This window comes from Camarhynchus parvulus, chromosome 1A, assembly GCF_901933205.1.
Source record: "Camarhynchus parvulus chromosome 1A, STF_HiC, whole genome shotgun sequence".
NCBI lineage: Eukaryota > Metazoa > Chordata > Aves > Passeriformes > Thraupidae > Camarhynchus > Camarhynchus parvulus.
The window spans coordinates 17,654,994-17,673,553 of NC_044586.1; the positions used below are offsets into that span (position 1 = coordinate 17,654,994).

At 40.0% G+C, this 18,560-nt stretch overlaps 1 protein-coding gene across 1 annotated transcript; it reads right to left on the reverse strand.

Annotated features, from left to right (window-relative positions):
- Positions 1–704: 704 nt before the first annotated feature.
- Positions 705–18,041, reverse strand: LOC115910694 (1-acylglycerol-3-phosphate O-acyltransferase Pnpla3-like). Its single transcript, XM_030960998.1, has 9 exons — positions 17,779–18,041; positions 12,845–13,077; positions 12,424–12,489; positions 9,212–9,421; positions 8,072–8,132; positions 5,733–5,945; positions 5,285–5,417; positions 4,009–4,125; positions 705–2,929 (listed from the first exon to the last, which is right to left on the reverse strand). The coding sequence occupies exons 1-9, from the start codon at positions 17,963–17,965 to the stop codon at positions 2,638–2,640; spliced, it is 1,512 nt and encodes a 503-aa protein (XP_030816858.1). The 5' UTR covers positions 17,966–18,041; the 3' UTR covers positions 705–2,637.
- Positions 18,042–18,560: the final 519 nt, after the last annotated feature.

An 18,560-nucleotide genomic window follows, 5' to 3' on the forward strand; every position in this document is an offset into this window, starting at 1 on the left:
GGGATTCGCCCCAAACTCAGGAAAGCAGATTGGGCACTTGAAACTGAAAGCTTGTGTTGTAAATTACTTTAAATTGTTGGTATTGTTATTATTATTATTAATATGATTATTATTACTACTAGTATTATTTTACATTCCATTAAATTGTTGTATCTAGCTATTTCTGTATGTAATTTTTATATTTGTATTATATATTTATAGGTAATATAGTTATTGTATATTAGTTATACTTTTACATTACTGATATATTTTATGTATGTTTTAAAATATCTATATTAAATACAAATAAATATTTTAGCGCATCTATTCTTAATAGAACAAATTATTTAATAGGTTTTTATTATCTTATTTATATTTAGTTATCTGCTAAGTTAGTTTTAGCTCAGAAACAACGCACCCTTTTTTCCTCCCTTCACGCCCAAATCTCTCTGGTTTTTAATTATTTCTGTTTAAATGCAACAAGGTATTTATAAAATAACTGGTTGCAGAAAGCAAAAAAATCCCATCAAAAACCAAGAAAAGACAAAAAAAACCCACAAAATTTTAAACTGAGGTGACATTCAGGTCCAGCCAGAGTATACACAAGCATCTGTCAAACTTCAGAGTAGTACTCATAAAAGAAACACATCAGAACCATCAATGACATTTAACTTGCACTAGCGTGAATTGCACTCAAGAAAGCTCAGAGACCATGGTAACAGAGATTGTGTTTTTATTTTAGAAAAAGGAGACAAAATGGGAGCTGTGCCCAACAGAAAAAGTGGTTAAGGCTGATTTAAGTGTAGTTAATAGAAGTATTCCAACAAAGACCAGAAGCAAAATTTGGCATTTCTGATTTAATTCTAAAACAAACTGGTAAACTAATGAATGAAGACAATTTAAAACAGATCTTATATATTTTAATTGTAGTTAGAGTAACAATTCCAACATATTTTCTTGCAAGTCTGATGATATATACACCCAAAAAATGAACAGAAGAGTTGAAGTAAAGTAGCACCAGCCTTGTAGAGTACGGAAATAGAGAGCTCAGCACTTCATCCCCAACCTAAAATCCATTTGAATATTGTAAAATGCAGCACTCCAAGCTTAGGGAAATCACAACTGAGAGACGTTTGAAAGGCAGGCCCAATTCAAGTGCTACATTTTGCCAAAGCTCACACTCCCATATCCCAGCTCCTGAGCATCACAATCCAACCCCTTTCTCTGAACAAGAGGTCCTCAAGCAGCTTTTCCCTGGGTTGTACAGAATTCCCTCTCAAATGAAAAGCTCCCCAAGGGCACATGCCCCCTCCAAAAACGTGCAAATCAACTTGAAAGCCAATTGTTTCCTTCTACTCAAAAATTATACAAGACCTGATAAGCCACGAGAGCAGCAATTAATCCTAACATTACTTTCCTTCCCAGATGCCCTCATCTACTAATGCATTGTCTTTGTTAAAATCATGCAGAACCTTTTGTAGTGGAAATGGTTTAAGCTGCCATTTCTCAATAGAGGTATGATTTGGCTAAATTTTCTACCTATTATTTGAGACCTCTGCAGAGCTCCCTGAATATTGATACTTCCACCAAGCCTTACGCTTTTGCTGTGCCTGACAGTCTTGGGAAACTTCCTTTGGGTCATCCTACCTCACTGAGACAGGAGGGACACCTTTCTTTTTATAACTTTAGCAACAGGTAAGTGAAAGAAGAAAAGAAAAATCTCGGAAACTGGAGGGGAAAGAAACCCCAAAAACAATGGGGCAACAATTAGAGAGACAACCTAAACATCATTCACCACTTGCTATAAATTGATTTTTATTAACATCTTCTGTAAAGTTTAACACCTTCTCCACATACTGCTTGCTACGAACCACAGTCACTGTTTTACCTACTTTTCAATATTTGATCATTTATTAAGCCTTTATGTTAAATTCCAAAAACAAAAAAGTCCTCTGAAGTCACTGAAAGCGTTCTTGTTTATACTTCAGGGGAAGGTGTCCCATTTCTCATGCCATTTTTGCCTGAAGTATTTCAGGAGAGAAAGAGACACAGAGAAAAGGTAATAGGAACTGCAGAGTACATACAACAACCTAGAATAATATTGTAATAATATTGTTCCTACAGTATCTTGTGCAGACAAATTTCCATAAACACCACATTATATTCAAATATAAGGCAAATGGACACTGGAGGCCACCAAGAAACTCACTTGTGTATTCCTCTTAAGGGAGTAAAAATCCAATTTCATTTAAGTGCTATAAAAGTAATCCTAACACATAATATTGTTAAGAATTCAATTTTTAAAAATGTTCTGTTATCTATGCCTGTTTGTCTAACAATCTGTTTACAGAACTTACATTTTTATGCTGGAAGGATTTTTTAAAAAGATTTATTTCCAGAGAGACACTGTTTAACTACAAGTCTTAGTAGAGCTGATTGAGCTGGTGCTTCAACAGAGCTATATAATCTGTTACTTAGTATAGCAGCCACTGTTTTTATAATCCTTAAAACAGTAAGAGTCCCAAGGCAGATTTGTCAGGAAGCTGTAAACAAGGAATTTCCCAAGACTTATTGGCAACAAACAAAGTGATCCCTAGTCTAGGTTTTAATTTTCTCTCCCCAATTTCAATTTTGGAAACTGTGGGATCTACTTCCCTATTAATACTCTGGAGCAGTTTGGAAACTTGTCTCTGAGGAAGAGTCAACATCTATTTCCAATGCAGACTCATCAGGATTTGGGAGGAAATTAGGATAGGACTTCAAGTCAGACGGCTCCTGGATATCAGCAGGAGCATTTTTCATAGCTGACTGCATGAAGCATGAAGATTCCCAGAGCCAGCTCTCAATGTGTGCAGCAGAGTGAGGCATTTTAAGGTGGCAGTATGAAGAACGAAATTCCACAGAAGATGGGACAGTCTGACATTTTCTTAGTGATGCATAATTGTCTTTCCTGTTTTAAAAATAAGGAAGGAAAAAGAGATTATTAGTGTTTAAATGGCATTTTGGTCATGTTTACAAATAGCAAATACAGTTGTTTACCTTCCCAAAGGCCATCTCTGCATTCCACTTTACAATCAGCTTGTCATCACTAACCTGAAGAACTGGAACAGAACTTGTCTACACTAAATCAGCACTTGAATCAACAGGTTAGCCTTTTCCAATTTGAGAAACAGGAAACTGAAGTTTTAGCCAAGAACACCCTATTTTTTTAAAGTTTTATCTTCTCTCTTGCAGTGGATTTGGGAAAAAAAACCAACTCCAAACAACAAAAACCCAACAAAACAACATGCCACAACCCCTCTCACAAACAAAACTACCTCAACTTGCCATACACAGACATTTCAACACTGCTTGAGCTGCTTTTCCACAAGGAAAACCATGTTTCTCTTTAATCATGATCCAGTGAGCAAAGAACCCCTCTTAGAAGTTATTTCTGAGACAAACTTGTGATTCTGTGTCTTCCCAAAGCCTGTCTCCGATGAAGAGACTCAGGATTGGTAAGACTGGAATATGAGAGACTGCTAAATAAGGGTAAAAGCAGGAAGGTGGCAATCCCCAAATTTATTCACAGAATGACTAGGTTGGAAGAGACCTTCAAGATCATTGAGTCCAATCCATGTCCTAACACTTCACCTAAACCATGGCACTGAGTGCCACATCCAGTCTTTTATTAAACACATCCAGGGATGGTGACTCCACCACCTCTCCAGGCAGACCATTCCAGAACTTTATGACTCTTTCCATGAAAATTTTTTTCCTAATATCCAACCTATAGATATTGTGGAAAGGAATCAGAAATATCACTAAGAAGGAAGAAAAGACACTGGATTACATGTGCTATCAAGTAACTGAGGAGAGGACAGTAAGATGAACAGCAAACACATACCAAGAGCTACATTTTTGCTCAGAGAGATGCCTTAAAAGCCAACTAGTGTTGGCTTTTCTTATTCAAGAAAAGACTTTAACCGATTTCAAAAATAGAGAATTTCTAAAACTGCATCATTTGAATGCAGCAGCACTGCACTTTACCTGGCTGTACAGAACAGCTTGCTTTTAGCCTGGGAATAAACTGTGGCAGCAATCCGAAATAGCTGCTCCTGCATCCATCGAACGTCAGCAGGCATGTCAGGAAACCAGTTCACCAACCTGCAGGCAAAACCAAAACACAGCTTGTGTAACCAGGAGATTTAAACTCAGTTATATTTTTACACACCCTGTCCCACATCCAAAACAGCTTTTTTCTCCCCAAACCAACTCCCCTAACCAAGGTGTCCACTTCTTCTCCCTGAATTCCCTTCCAGCCCTTTCACCTCTCTTCTACAAGCTAAGAAAAGGGGCACCACAAATCACTGCATCTCTCAGTGGCTGACCAGTGTGTGCATTCCACACCCTGTGACCAGCACAGGAATCCTGCAAAATATTCCTGTCTCCAAGACCTTTGTGGTAGGAAGTTTCTGCTCAGTTTAAAGCAGGGTGGAAGAGGAAGGAAGAACAAAAGAAAAGCACAATGGAAGAACAAAGAGCAGGCAAAATAAGAACAACATACCAAATGTACTTTTTTTCCTTATGATACCCCTTAACAGGAGTCAGCTACATCAGAGTGGGACAAGGAGGAAAACCCCAGAGACATCTGGAGAAACTTGCTGCCTCCCCATCCACCAAAAATGGCACGAAGTGCCACATTCAGTGGCACAGAAACAAAATACTTCACTGGAGTTCTATACGGTTTGATTACCATAACTGTTTTTTCAAAATTTTTTTAAAGATAGTCATGACATCTGCTGCTCAGGGACTGGAATTCCCTTAAGCAAGCACAAAGATTAGGATTCATGGTGAATTCATTGAGTGCAACTTCTCCTTGACAAGAATTGAAACATCAAATTAAGCCCTACTTCAAGAGCACAACTTTCAGTCAACCTAAACAAAACTGGTAAGAGAATTTCTATGGTGAGCCAACAGAAAGAAGCACAAGAAGGATGTGGAGAGAGTTCAGATACTCCTGCAGAATATAGTAAAGAAGAATGTATTCCCGGAAAGTACAACTAAGGCTGCTTCTTTTGAGCAATTACAAGGTAGCTATTAGTAATACGAGTATATAATTTAAGAATCTTCTTAATATGTTTATTTATCTAGCCTTGGATTATATAGGCTTTAGGATGCATCACATAGGTAGAAATAATGGGTCTTTTGACAGTTACCATTTGAATTATTGCATCCCAGAATGCATCCAACACTGAACAAGCTCTCAATGAGCACATTTCCAAAATGATGATAATTCTAGAAGAGTTCTTTACAAGATCCTTACCGTAAAGCGACTGAGTAAGCAGACTCCACTGGGAGCGTGTACGGCAGCATCAGGTAGGATATCACCCGCATGGGGAACAGTTTAGAGAACTGAGCATAGAACCCATTCTGTTCTTTACAAGCTTCCTGCAGTGCTTAAGAATAATTATTAGGGAAAAGATGTTACACTATCTGAAAGCAGTTTCAATATTTTTCACAGAATTTTGTAATATCCAGTCACCATTATCAAGTGTTACTGAATAAAGCTCAGTTAGAAAATGAAAGAATTAATCTCTTACCATAAACTTACTCTATGATATTTTAAAATATGGGAACACAGACTCATGGCACAGGGACAAAACACACTATCCAGAACTCCTAAGCAATAGATCTAAGAATTTATGTAAAAAAAGAAAACAGAAGTCAAAGTTTGCCTCTCAGAGTTAGATGAAACAGCCTGAAGCATGCACCTTTACGAAGTCTGGGAGGTAGACTCTCAAATATGCTCTTCTCCAAAGGCCATGGGTTTTGCTTTAGCTGGTCATTTAAGCTGGTCAAAGTTTCTACTCCGTTATTTTCTGTCAATTTTCTTCTCTTCACATGGTCAAGGTGTTGTTGTGCAGCCTCATGGGTGTTTCTTTTTGCGAAGGACAAGTGGATATAAATTGAGTCATTCAGAATACCTGAAAGAGTCAAGAGCTTTCACTTAGGTTCAATCCACAGGTCTCCTGAGTACCTGTACAGCACCTGAAGTCTGTGTGTCTGAGCAAAGATCTATCCTGAGGGAACACCATCATCTACCCCATGTCAAATGCACCTGGCTCTTAGGATCCCACAAATGTTTCATCACAGTGATGGCTCTTCTGAAGGTTTAGGTCTTACTTTAAAACAGGTTCTAAAGAGAAGGAAAAAAGTGAACAATTAAGTGAAACTACCCTGGAAACACACAGTCATTTACCAAAGTTGTGTTCCTGCAAGAAAGCAAAGGATTTAAAGGAGAGGAGGAAAGCTGATTTATTATGTATTTGAAAGAAAGCACCTAAAATACATCATATATTTGGGAAATTTGATATGCCAAGTACCACATGAGTACTTTGAGGCATTGCTACAAAAGGGTTGAAAAGGAAAGCAACTAGGTTACAATATTTTTTTCAGTTGTATCCAAAGTACAGATCTAAATCAACATGGGTTGCGTTGCAAAACTAGTGCCAATTAAGAAATAGCACTGATAACTACCTTAGAAACAAGCACTAGATCACAAGTACCAAGAGAAAAATACAAGAATTTCATTTACACTTGGTTTCCAGAAAATAATTTTAAAATTACATGTGAAACAAGACTACCAAATTTGAATATAATCTATACTTGCATACAACAGAACCTATATCCTACCTGCAAGTACTAGTAAAAGACAAGTGTCAAAAGAATATACAGTGAATTTAGCAAAGGAAAATATTTGAAGTGTCACAGATGTGGGGGGAATTTATTCCTACAGCTGAAATAATAAGAAAGGTGATGCATAATGAATGACCTTGGAAGGGTTATAATTATCATTGATTAAGCTTGACGCAAAACAACCCTGTGACAGAATAAAAACAAACTTGATCACAGGATTAGCAGTGTGAAAAGGAGGACAATAGTGCAATACAGAGAGAACATGGGGCAGAGAGACCAAGGAAGAACTGCAAGGAATGTCAGATATTAGCGTCAGATGGAAACTTGCACACAGGAAACCTGTGGGTGCAGGACAGCAAGAGAATCCAGCTCAGCACAGACAACCACAAACCAGAGGCTCTTTGTAGAGTTTGTGCTTTTAATCATGTTGTAAAAGCTATAAGGGAAGACTTTCTCATTAAATAATAATAACACATAATAATAACATTATAGAAAATCAAGCTCTTAAGCAGAACTGTGAGGTTCTTCAGTGAAGAGAATTGTTTCAAGACAATTTGAATATTCAGTAACCAGGTATCAGCAGAGTACATCAATGACTGCTCACATCCTGCAGCTGGTACTTTCTGTAATAGTGCAGAAGTCCTATTTCTATTCCCATTCCTGTGATCTGAGCCAGTACCAATTTGCTTCTGCATACAAAGACTACAGGGCCCAGGCACATTTAACACATAGTTAACTTCATCCCAATATCAAGTTACTGTTTTCAACTTGTTTGTCTCAAAGCTTGCAGAGCAACAATATTTATCAATATAAAACATGTTATTAGAATTCTAGGAGTAGAGTAGCAGAACTCGTAATTCTTCTTCCTAAACTTATCTGGGTGTCAACAACTGCTTCATTATAAGTTGTCATCTTCTAAAGTCTTCTCTCACCCAGAGGATTTGTCTGTAACTGAGTTTTTATTGTTGTTAGCCAGCTCCCACTTCTGGACTACCAGAAAATCACTTGGATGACAGCAGAGTGGAAGGAATAGAAGATACAGGTTTCAGAGGAGTGGGAAGCAGTAGCCTATACCCATCCTGCACAATTAAGATAAAGCCAAGTAATAATATGATTTGCCTAGAACTGGAATTCTTTGGAAATTTCACTTAACATTTACTTCACACAGATTTGACAAAACTCCGAAAGTTCAATTTTTGTGTGGCACAGTTCACCTCAGGTGTACAATAACTGTGGCATTTCTACAAGAATGAAACTACCATGATCCTTCTAAAATTCTCAGAGACCAACAGCCTTCTTAGCTACACAAAACCCTCTCACTCTTTTTGTTTGTTTTGCTCTGGGGTTTTTTTGTTTGTTTTTTAAACTGAGGTTAAGACCATATAATCAATAATTATCTGAAAGTTTAACATACCATTCTCCTTCAAGAATTTAAGAGCATCCAAATATCCCTGCTCACAGATCTCTCCGAGCACCTGCAAATATAGAGTAAATGAGTCAGACAAATAAAAAGAAATTTCAACTTCAATCAACAGTTTGCAGAATAAAGAGCCATTTTCCTCCACCTTCCACTATTGTAAGAAAAAAAGCCACCTTAACAATTGCTGGAATACAGCAGATTCAGGTTAATATGGCCACTGTGGTGATGAATACGTGATCATGTACATTAACTTAACTTGCGGCTGTTAAAGATGCACGGAATGATGGCATTCCAACAGTTTGGAAGACTTCCCTCTCCTCTTGTTTCCTTGATTAGTGCTTCAGAAGCTGCTAGCAGCAATGAAACAGGGTGTTTGGAGTGTGTCAATTCCCCTTGTTCCCTCCCAGTGCTTCTTTACTTCCCACAGCTTTGAAATATCAGCTGTGGAATTCTGATGCTCAGGCTTATCTTTGCTATGAAAATATCTTTTACCAGATAAAATACCAGCTCACCTACACAAAGGTACTAGTAAAAGAAAAAAAAATAAAGCCTACATAAGTAGAATTTAGAATTTGTCTTGAAGTGGCCAAAAAGCCTGCAGTTTAAATATATCTGCAGCAGTCAGCAAAATTGCTTCTTTGCTGTACTATATCCCAAGCCAGTTGAAAAGGTCTGGTTTTATTTTTTTATTCTTCCAATTTTCACAACAGCAATTCAAGAGCATTTCCCTCTTCAGCCCTGCAACTAACAGCAATAAGCAAAGTTTAAAGGCAACTTGCCTGTGACAAGTATTAATTAAGATCTTTACAAAACCATGAAACTTTAGAACTTCTCCTAATTTCTTAGCAGGCAAACATTTAAGGACTACAAACTGACAGCTGTTAATTTCCCAGTGTTGATTTTATGATAGAATCCTGTAACAATTCCCAAATAAATACTGAAAGCCAGTAGCTGGATATGCATTTTTAGCCCGAGAGAGACTAAAACCAAGGAGGACATAGACAAAACACAAAAAAATAGAAACAAGATACATCCACAGAGAAGTTTGTGTGACTGGATGAAAAGCTAAGACACTGCAACTTTCTGCAAAAGCTTTCATGTGGAGAGATGAAGCAAAGGAAGGCAGGGGCTGACCTTGGGTTCAGGTGGAAAGAGTGCCTGTGTTAAGCGATAAAGGTTGCCCAGGCTGAACTGAATGCTGGTGTTGGTCACGTTCATCTCATGGAAGTTGGCTGACTTGCCCTTGGGACAGATGTCACACTCCCCAGCAAAAGGGGACACTGTGATGGTGTTCTTACACTCATAGTGAGGCAAGTTGTCACTGATTCCTCCGTCCACGTAGCGCTACAAAAAGGAGCAGAAACAACACATCTCAAGGGCTAACAATGTCAGACCAGCAGAGTCCCCCCATGCAACAATGAAACAGCACTTCAGGCTGTAGCTTAAGCCTGGTGCTCCCAAGCTAAACATTCTGAGTGGCATGATCTGTTCTCTAAAGCCAATAAACATTCCTACCTATAGTTCCATAGGCAGCGCAAGCATATTCCTGTTGAGATTTTTCACTATGTTTTTTAAAGATGATGATCCTACACAACTCACGGAGAAAAGCAGCTCCATGCTTCAAAGTTCAAGTTCCAAGATACTAAACCATTCTAACTTGAAAGTACTCCTCATAATTAGAATTTGATAGAAAAGCATCAAAAAAGATTTGGACATAAGGAAAGTGTGAGTAAAAATGGACAGTGCTTCAGAAACATTGCCAAGTCACAGGCACCTGTTGTGCTTCCCGTGCAAGTTTCAGATTATGCTTTGGTCTCCTTCACACTGAGTCACCCATTTCTGTAGTTTTAATACATCACCACCTCAGACATTTTAAGATCCAAGCCCTAAAGTACTCTGTTTTGGGGTAACTACTGTCTAGTGCAGCAGCTGCAGGGGCTACAGACAGCCCCCTCCACTCACTCACAGCAGCCAGCTTTCCAGTGGGCCACAGGGAACTGGTTTGTTCCCACACCACCAGCTTTGCTGGTTCAGAGGCTGCATTTTCCTCCTTCCTAAAAGGGCAGAAAACCAAAACTGTAGGTCGTTGTCAAACATAAATGTAACAGAGCACTGATTTGAGCAGGAGCAACCTGGATTATCAGTTTCAGCTGCCCTGATACTCAGGCCCTGACCATTCTGAGAAACACGTTAGGAATTTCTGAGAAACACATTAGGAATTAGGAAGAGGGCAGCTCATGGCCTGTCAGCTTCCCAGGATACCATCTGGACCCAGCAGCATGCAGCTCCTGCCAAACTTTAGGTGTGTAATGCAATCACTAAAGTACAAGTGAAATCCCCATGTCCTTTGTGACATAAATAAAATACAACAGGTCTGGCAAAGGAGGACCCTTCTCATGAAATTATTAAAAGGTGGAAGTAGGAAGTACATATCTGAGTCACTTTTCTACTGATCTAAATGATTTTCATGATTTGGAGTACCTGCTCAGCTGTTCCTCCAAGTCATTTTTAAATCTAAAACCATTGCTGTGTTTGAAAGGAGTAAAAAAAACAAACGAAAGCCACCACACCCAAAAGCTTTTGAATTGGCAGTTAGATACACCTTTTAAATGTTATCCTTAAGCCTTTGTTTTACAGTATATAGGCAGGAATCCCAAGCAGTAAACAGCAAAATGCCCAAAAGTTTACATTTTTGACATTTTGTTGTGCTTAAGCCTATAGGAGTCATACCAAGCATATGTAACAGTGGTATTCTTACCAAGTCACATCAAAAAATGCCTCCTAAGCATTAAAATCGTCTAAAAATAACTGCAAATATTAAAATAATAGAATTATGCCTTCCTTTCCTCAAAATATGGCCAAATAAAGCATCCCTTGTATGTTTTTGTACTCTGAACTAAGCCTTTTAAAATAACATTGTTGTCTGGTGACAAAAACTGAACAGCCAGATTAGCCTGGATCCACCTAAACCCTGGATGTAGTCCAACGTCCTGTTTTCATAACACCTTTAATCTGGAATAGTTTAAGGAGACATACAAGGTTTAGAAGTACAGATAAAGAAAATCCCTATACAGTTCTAATGACTTTTGCTTAAATTTCAGCATGAAGAAAAAAAAACCACAAAAACATTTCACATCCATTATGGACCTTTTTATACTCGCAAATTGCCTTGAGAACAGTATGTAATCAAAGACATTTAAATTTTTCTTTCTTCCTTCCCTTCTCCTTGTGCAAAGAGCACCAGAGTTGGAGAGAAAGCAAATGTAAGCAAATACAACAGGGTAACAAAAAGCCACTGATGTTACTGCCTTGATTTGAAACGCAGATCTGCTTCCAGACCTGTAATTATAACACCTACAACAAACCATGCCAACTTTCCTGCAGTTTTTGTCTCTTAAACAGGGGATTCTAGAGAGCCCAGTACAGCCACGAAGTATTAAGAGGCTTCGTAACCAGCAGTTCCTGGGAAGCAAAAGAACATACTAATATACTGATATTTTGCCTCTAAAAAGTAAGCTTTCTTACACTGAATACAAATGCCAGAAGGCAATGGAAAGCTTTGTCTGCACCTAACTGAACACAGAACTTTTATTCCAGTAGTAAGGCAGATATCCCTACGGCAGAACAGGAAGATACCCTGTGGGTGCCATGGGGCAGAGAGAGAGAAACTGCAAGCGTTTCTCACAGCGGCTTGTGAGAAGTTTTACGGAGTTGGAAAGATGTGATAACTTGTTGACTATAAACAATTTGCAGGTCGTGTTTTTCTACTTTATTTTCCTGTTCTCAAGGACAGTGCGTGAGAAAGATGTTTCTGTTAGTTAGCCAATAGAATAGAATCCATTGTACCCCTCTATAAAAACCGCGTGGTTCTTTTGAATGAAGCTTCTTTGCCTTTGCTGCGATCCTGCCTCTTGCCTGTTCCTGCCCCAACCCCAGCGCAAGAGTGACAATACACAATACACTATATTACGAGATATTTTTTCAAAAATTATAGGTGACTCTTCCTGTAAATTTGTGCAGGTGAAAGAGCATCACTCCTTCAATAAATATTTATCCATAGGTTACATACTCGTTATCTTATATCTTCTTCTTTTATTAATGAATTTTACGGGGCAGAGGAGGGACAGAGAGACAATATGTGTGTTAAATACATGTGTTAAAATACACGTAATATCTTCCACACATTCCATGTTCCTGTCTTTTTTTGGAAAGTTGTTACAGCTACAGTACTAGAAGCAATGATGAAGTTATTTACTTTACAGTAGGATAACAAAAAAACCCACATGCATTCTTAATATTTTTAGAATATCTATAACTATTTTTAGATCTTAACAATAGAGACTTACCACACCTCTAAATGATGGTGGAATGAGACCACAATAAATAGGGACAAATGAACTACAGATTAAAGCCTGTAAGAAAATGAGACCATAAAAATTAAATGTTAACTGTTCCGTTACTGACATAAACATTTATCTTTATAAAATAAATTCTTATTCACTAAGGCTTAGTTTTGTTAGATCCACTACACTTTTAAGGTATTTTTCCTTTTTTATGACTGATTCCTTGCACCTCCTCCCTAAAACAGTTCACAGACAAAATGACTGAGAAAAGCAGTACATGAATCTGGTTTAAAAATGCTTGAATTCCTCTTTAAAACACTGTCAGAATAAGAATATCTGAAATGCTTAAAGCAGAAAGAAGTTTCTAAAGTAAGTATATAAGTAAAGTATAGAAGTTTCTAGAAGTTGCCAAAAAGAAACATACCTGTATAACTTCTTCTTTAGAGTTAAAATTAGATATCAAGGCATTCTTGCCATCTGATACTCTGGTTAGTGAAATACACAGTCTGCCTGATGACAACTGGTGAGTGTTTTCTGGAAGATTTCTCATCAGCCCATCTCTTATTATCTTTATCACATTAAAGGAAGGATGAAGAGGACCCAGATTTCGCTTTCTAGCTTCTTTGGCTAATGCCAGAACATCTGAACAAGCCTGAGCTGGAAAGAAAATACATTGCATTTAACAGCAGAAACACAACCCACATTTGGACTAATAAAGTGTATCTAGAGCTCCAACTTATCTCTCTTAGTACTAGAATGAAAATGCAAGAGCTTTTTAACAGATTAAGTAACTGCCCAACATGGTTAAGGAGTTCAGGAGTTTTCTGAGAGACCAAAAAAAAATTCAAACTTTCAAAAAGATTGCTTGGTGAAGATTAAGCTACTTACATATCATCAATATGTAGATTCTAAGTGTAAAGTACCCATACGAGACACTTGCATTAGGAATTAATCATTCCAGAAACACATTTTTTGAGGGGGGGAAAAAAAAGATGAACCAAACTTAAGGTTTCAGGGCACAATTTTTCCTCATTGATACATAAACACACTAAAGGGAGCATGAAGTGTGATCTTGTAAGAATGCCAGGTAGGTGCATTTTAACAGTAAGAGACACATTATAATCTTTTCTCCAATTAAAGCCATGTTTGAGAACTTCAAACCAATACAGAAGACAGGTCTGTCCCTGAAGAACACTAAAATCTTCTCAACATTTAGTCACAGGAGGAAGAGCAGCTCATCCAGCTGCAATGGTTTGTTTGAACTTAGAATGTCACATTTCTCCAGGACACATTTTTGAGGAAATTGCTTGTCAGTTTGGTAGAGGAGAGGGTGGGAAGATCAAAGTAACACCTTATCAACCTGAGTGATAGGCTTCTAATAAGATTTTCAGAACTTACGTAAGTGAGCTTGCTAGAACAGATAAATTGAATTTATCAGTTTAAATGTGAGCACTGCACTGGCAAGAACTCTGCGTAAGCCTTTGAGCACAGATTAATTTCCAGAAATATTACATTTCTACAATGTTATTCCCCTCTCAAACAGCAATAACTAAACATTTATCATTCTCAACCAAGAGTCTATGTCCAAAAGAGCATCTCTACAAAATCTGAGGTATCAGACACGCTTTGAAACACGCTTTGTTTTTACCACTTCAATTGTTTCATTCCATCCTCACAGAGGGAAATCCTGGGCCACAAATCCACTGACACAGGTAGCCTGACACCAACCCCACTTGAGAAGACAGAAAACAATTTAGACACAGCTCACTATTCATGGTTAAATATATGTTTATCTTAGTAAAACACATTTTACACACAAATAAAAAATCTGCACAAGTCACATTCTGACCAGTGACAAACTTACTTCCAAAAGCAGAATCAGGCAGTTCTAGCAGTTCTAATTTTCCCTGCATCCAGATACTCATTACCAACTCCTTTTTTTTATTTAGCAATGCCCAGTCTTCTAAACTTTCTAAAAATAGCCACATTGCAGGAGCCTGAGATACTGAACTACCAGAACTCTGGCCAGGAAGAGCAGTCTTGGAGCATATGCAATAATTACCATTTCCAAAATAAATACTTTGGAAAGTTTACGCACCAAGCAAGACACTTGCTTTTTCTAAAATACAATTGCATGCAATTTGATTTAGCAGTTACCCATTGTCTCCACATAAAAGAATTTCTATGCTCAAAGTAGTTTATCGGGAAAAAAAAGACAAAAAAACCCTGACATATTTTGTTTATTGTAACCCCTATTTTAAACCCTGGAAGGGCTCCAAATCAAGGGAAAAAAAAACCAAAAAAGGAGAAGTTCTATCTAAGAGTATGTGATATTAAACACTGAAAATTTACAAACCTTTTTGTTAATAATTAAAAAAATAGTAGTAGTCCAACTTCTTTTCAAAGTAGTCCAATTTCTTTTCCTTCTCCCTTCCTTTCCAACAGGACTAAAATACAGTTACCTCTTAGGCTGGTGTATTCCAAAATAGGAACTCCTCCAAAAGGGACTAAGGGCTAGAGCTCAAGCCAAACTGGGATTTTAGACAGGTCTTGGTCCATCTGTTTTATTTTTGAAACACAGGAGAGCTAAAGAAATTAATATTCCTAATAAATGTAACTGTTTTCTGTTATAGTTCTGCCTTCTGATTTTTAATTGTTTGTTAACCATTCATTTCACTGAGTAAAAGCTGACATTGTATTTGCAGCCTGCACTAAACCTGCTCTCTCTAAGTGCCTCACTGGAATGGATGATCACAGCACAATCAAAATACCAGATCTCCAGGACATCCAAGGAGTGCAACTTTTACATTCCAGTTTGGAATAGCCTGGAATGCACTTCATCCTCAAAACAACACTCATGGCTAAGCTTCCCAACCTCCCCCAAATTTAATGAGAGAAACCTCTTTGTCAGTCTATAAAAGTACACTTTTCTTCTCCATCATGAGAAGAATGTTTGTATTTATCCACTTTCGAAGTTCCACAGACTCCCCACCTATCCAGCAGGTAATCTGAGTCAAAGAGAAAACCCTTCACTTAAAACATCTGGCTGCAAAGCTGTAAGAAATTAAATAAGCGCTTAGATTTCAGCCACAACCCCTGCTCACAGATTTGCACCCCCTGTTCTGTGTGCACTAGCACAGAGACCAGCTCAGGGCTGGGTCCTGGCAAGCCCCAAATATCTCCACAGGTGGAGATCCCATAACCTCTCTGGGAAGCTGTTCTATTATTTTACCACTCTCATAGCAACTGTCTTTTCCTTACACCTCATCTGAGTTTACCAGCTTCCATCTTGTGCCTGCTGCTTCTCATCCTTCCTCTCACCTCTAGGAAGAGCTGGGCTCTGTCTACCCACAGGAAAACACAACTGTGATAAAAAAAAACCACAGGACTTGCTAACACCTCCAGCTGCAGGAACCACAAATACTGCACATTAATGTACATCAGAGTAAGAGAGGCATACGATACAAACTCACAAAATGCATCCTATTATCACTGTAAAACAGAGTTTCTTTACAGCTTATTTACCATCCTCTGCTTTCACACAAGCTAACAAAACACAGCAGCTAGAAACACAGAGAATAAGCATGGGAGTACCTTATTAGTTTTGTCAATTTAGAGCAATTCACAGATTTTAGAATGTAGGTTGTTTTGAATTATTTTGCAAGTGATGCCTTTGTTTGGGTTTTTTCCCCAGTAGAAACACACTTGCACATGGAATCTGCTACCTTGGACAGTGACCACACACAAATTCTATTAGTTTGAGAAAATCAGAAATCTCTGTTGACATATGAGATTGGTAATAATTGGGAAAGGTAATAGTTTGAAATCTACAACTCTTAATTATTAAAGTGCTAAACCATTTAAAAGTTGTTATTAACTCATACTGCCAAATAAACAATATAAATTTCTGAGCTCAAGAGTGCTTAAAATATTTAAGACAGCTTCCTTCTCAAATCTTTTACAATGACTTAAGACTTAAAACTTGGTATGTTCTAAAAATACCAGCTATTGGGGAAAAATATGATTTGTTTCAAAAGCTAATAGCAGGCTCATAATAACTCAAGTAGATAATGTTTGGACATTACAAGAAAATGAAATCAAGCAGCACAAGTTTACTGCTAAAGCTTTGAAGAAATTAATCTTATGTGCTAGAGCTCAGGAGCTAAAGCAGCAGGGACAAGCATTGCTCTCCGTTACTTACGGAGAACTGCTTGTTTCTGTCAGTGGATTTTTTCCTCAGAAATTTAAAAGGAAAACCCCAAAACCTCTCCAAATTCAAAAGAGGTACCATTGTTCTCTTCCCCTTCTAAGACGAAATCTGAATTTACAAAATCCTCTAGTTCTAAACCAGTGAAGGTTGCTGCTAGCAAAAACAATCAGTATGGAGTAATGAACTAGACAAGCGTTACTCAGTGGATTCCTTTTGTTTAGAAAGAAAACCATTTTTAGATATTTCATATAGTTTTTTAAACTGCAATCCTGTTGCTTTTCCTAAACACCTCGATATATTGATAGCTTTTATCAAGTTTAAGTCATTAGAAAAAAGTATATTCATGAGCCCTGAGTACATAAAAGTAAGATGTATTTTTCGTACTGCTAGAAAATAGGTGTGTATTCCACAAAGCACACTACGTTCTTTCTCAAACTAACATCTTTAATCCGGCATAAATACAACACAAGATTACCTCTATTGTTTAAATAACAATTAAAACCAGTGATTTTAATCAATCTACTGTTTCCAACCATACACCTAAAAGACCTTTGCAACATATACCGTGCCCAGATTAGAGAGGAAAAGCACGTTAAAGCTAACCTAAGCCCTGACCTTAACTCTCTTAGCCTTACCCCAGAAAGGAGCAGCTTTGGAGGAAGCAAGATAAAGCTGCCCGGCACTTCACGTGCAGGGAGATGCTCCATTTCCCAACGAAGCGCAAACACTTTGTTTACAGCTGATGGGGGCTGGCCCCCTTGCTCCGGAGGGTGCGAGGGCTCGGCTGCCTCCCGCTCTCCCAGGTAACTCCTGGACTTTGGACAGCGGCGGCGAGACCAGCCCCTCAGGGGGACACGCACGGGAGGAACTCCAACCTTTCGGCTGCGCAAATGTGCGAATCGGACCGGGCATCGCCAGCACCATTCTCTGCGCCACGGACCCCGCTCGGATTTAACTCCACCCACAGGCACACGTTTTAGGGGTGAAGAGAAGCAGAGAATCGGAGCCGGCCCAGCCCGGCCCGGCGAACCCCGCGGCCCGACCCCGGGGCCGCGCCCGCCCTCCCGCGCCGCACCGGGTCCTGCCCGCCGCACCTGCCCCTTCCCTGCCGCCCGCCTCGCCCCGCTCCCCCCGGCCCCGCCGCTGACCCAGAGAGCCGCCCCCGACGAGGACGGCGCCGGCGAGCGCCCCGGCGGAGGCGCCGTAGATGTGCCGCGCGTCGCGGATGACGTGCGGGGCGCGCTCCTGCAGGCAGGTGGCGGCGCCGATGTGGTAGACACCCAGGAAGCCGCAGCCGGCGAAGGACACGCTCCAGCCGCCCTCGCGGTCCAGCATGGTCGCCGGCGGGGACGGAGAGTTCCGGTGGCAGTGGCCGCTGCCCGGCGACTGAACGCGTCCGGTGCGGCCGCCCCTCGCGTTACACGCCGGCCGCGGCCCCGCCGCCGGCCGCGTCGCAGCCAATCCCGAGCCGCTGCTCGGTGGCACAAGGCGGCTCCAGCCAACCAGAGGACAGATGCAAATTAGGCCCCGCCTCCTCGCGCCCCCGTCCTGGGTAGGCGTGGTATGATCCACGGTGCGGTCCGCGCCCTGGGCCCCGCGTCTCTCGTTCGCCCCGTTCCCCGCAGACCCGTCGGTCCCCTGAGACCCTTCGGACCCCTTGCCTCGGGCAGTCTCCGCCGGTGCCCCAGCCCTGCCGCTCTCCCAGTCCCGCTCCGGGCGAAGCGGTCCAGAGGGGCGCGGCCCGCCCACCGCCCTTCCAAAGCCGCACGGCGCCCGGTGGGCTCCGGGGTTCATGACGTGCAACGGGGGTGCGGGGTCAGTGAAGCAGAGTGTGTCGGGGGTCAGTGGGACACAGTGGGTCTGGGATCAGTGGGACACAGTGGGTCTGGGGTCAGTGGAGCACAGTGGGTCTGGCATCAGTGGGACACAG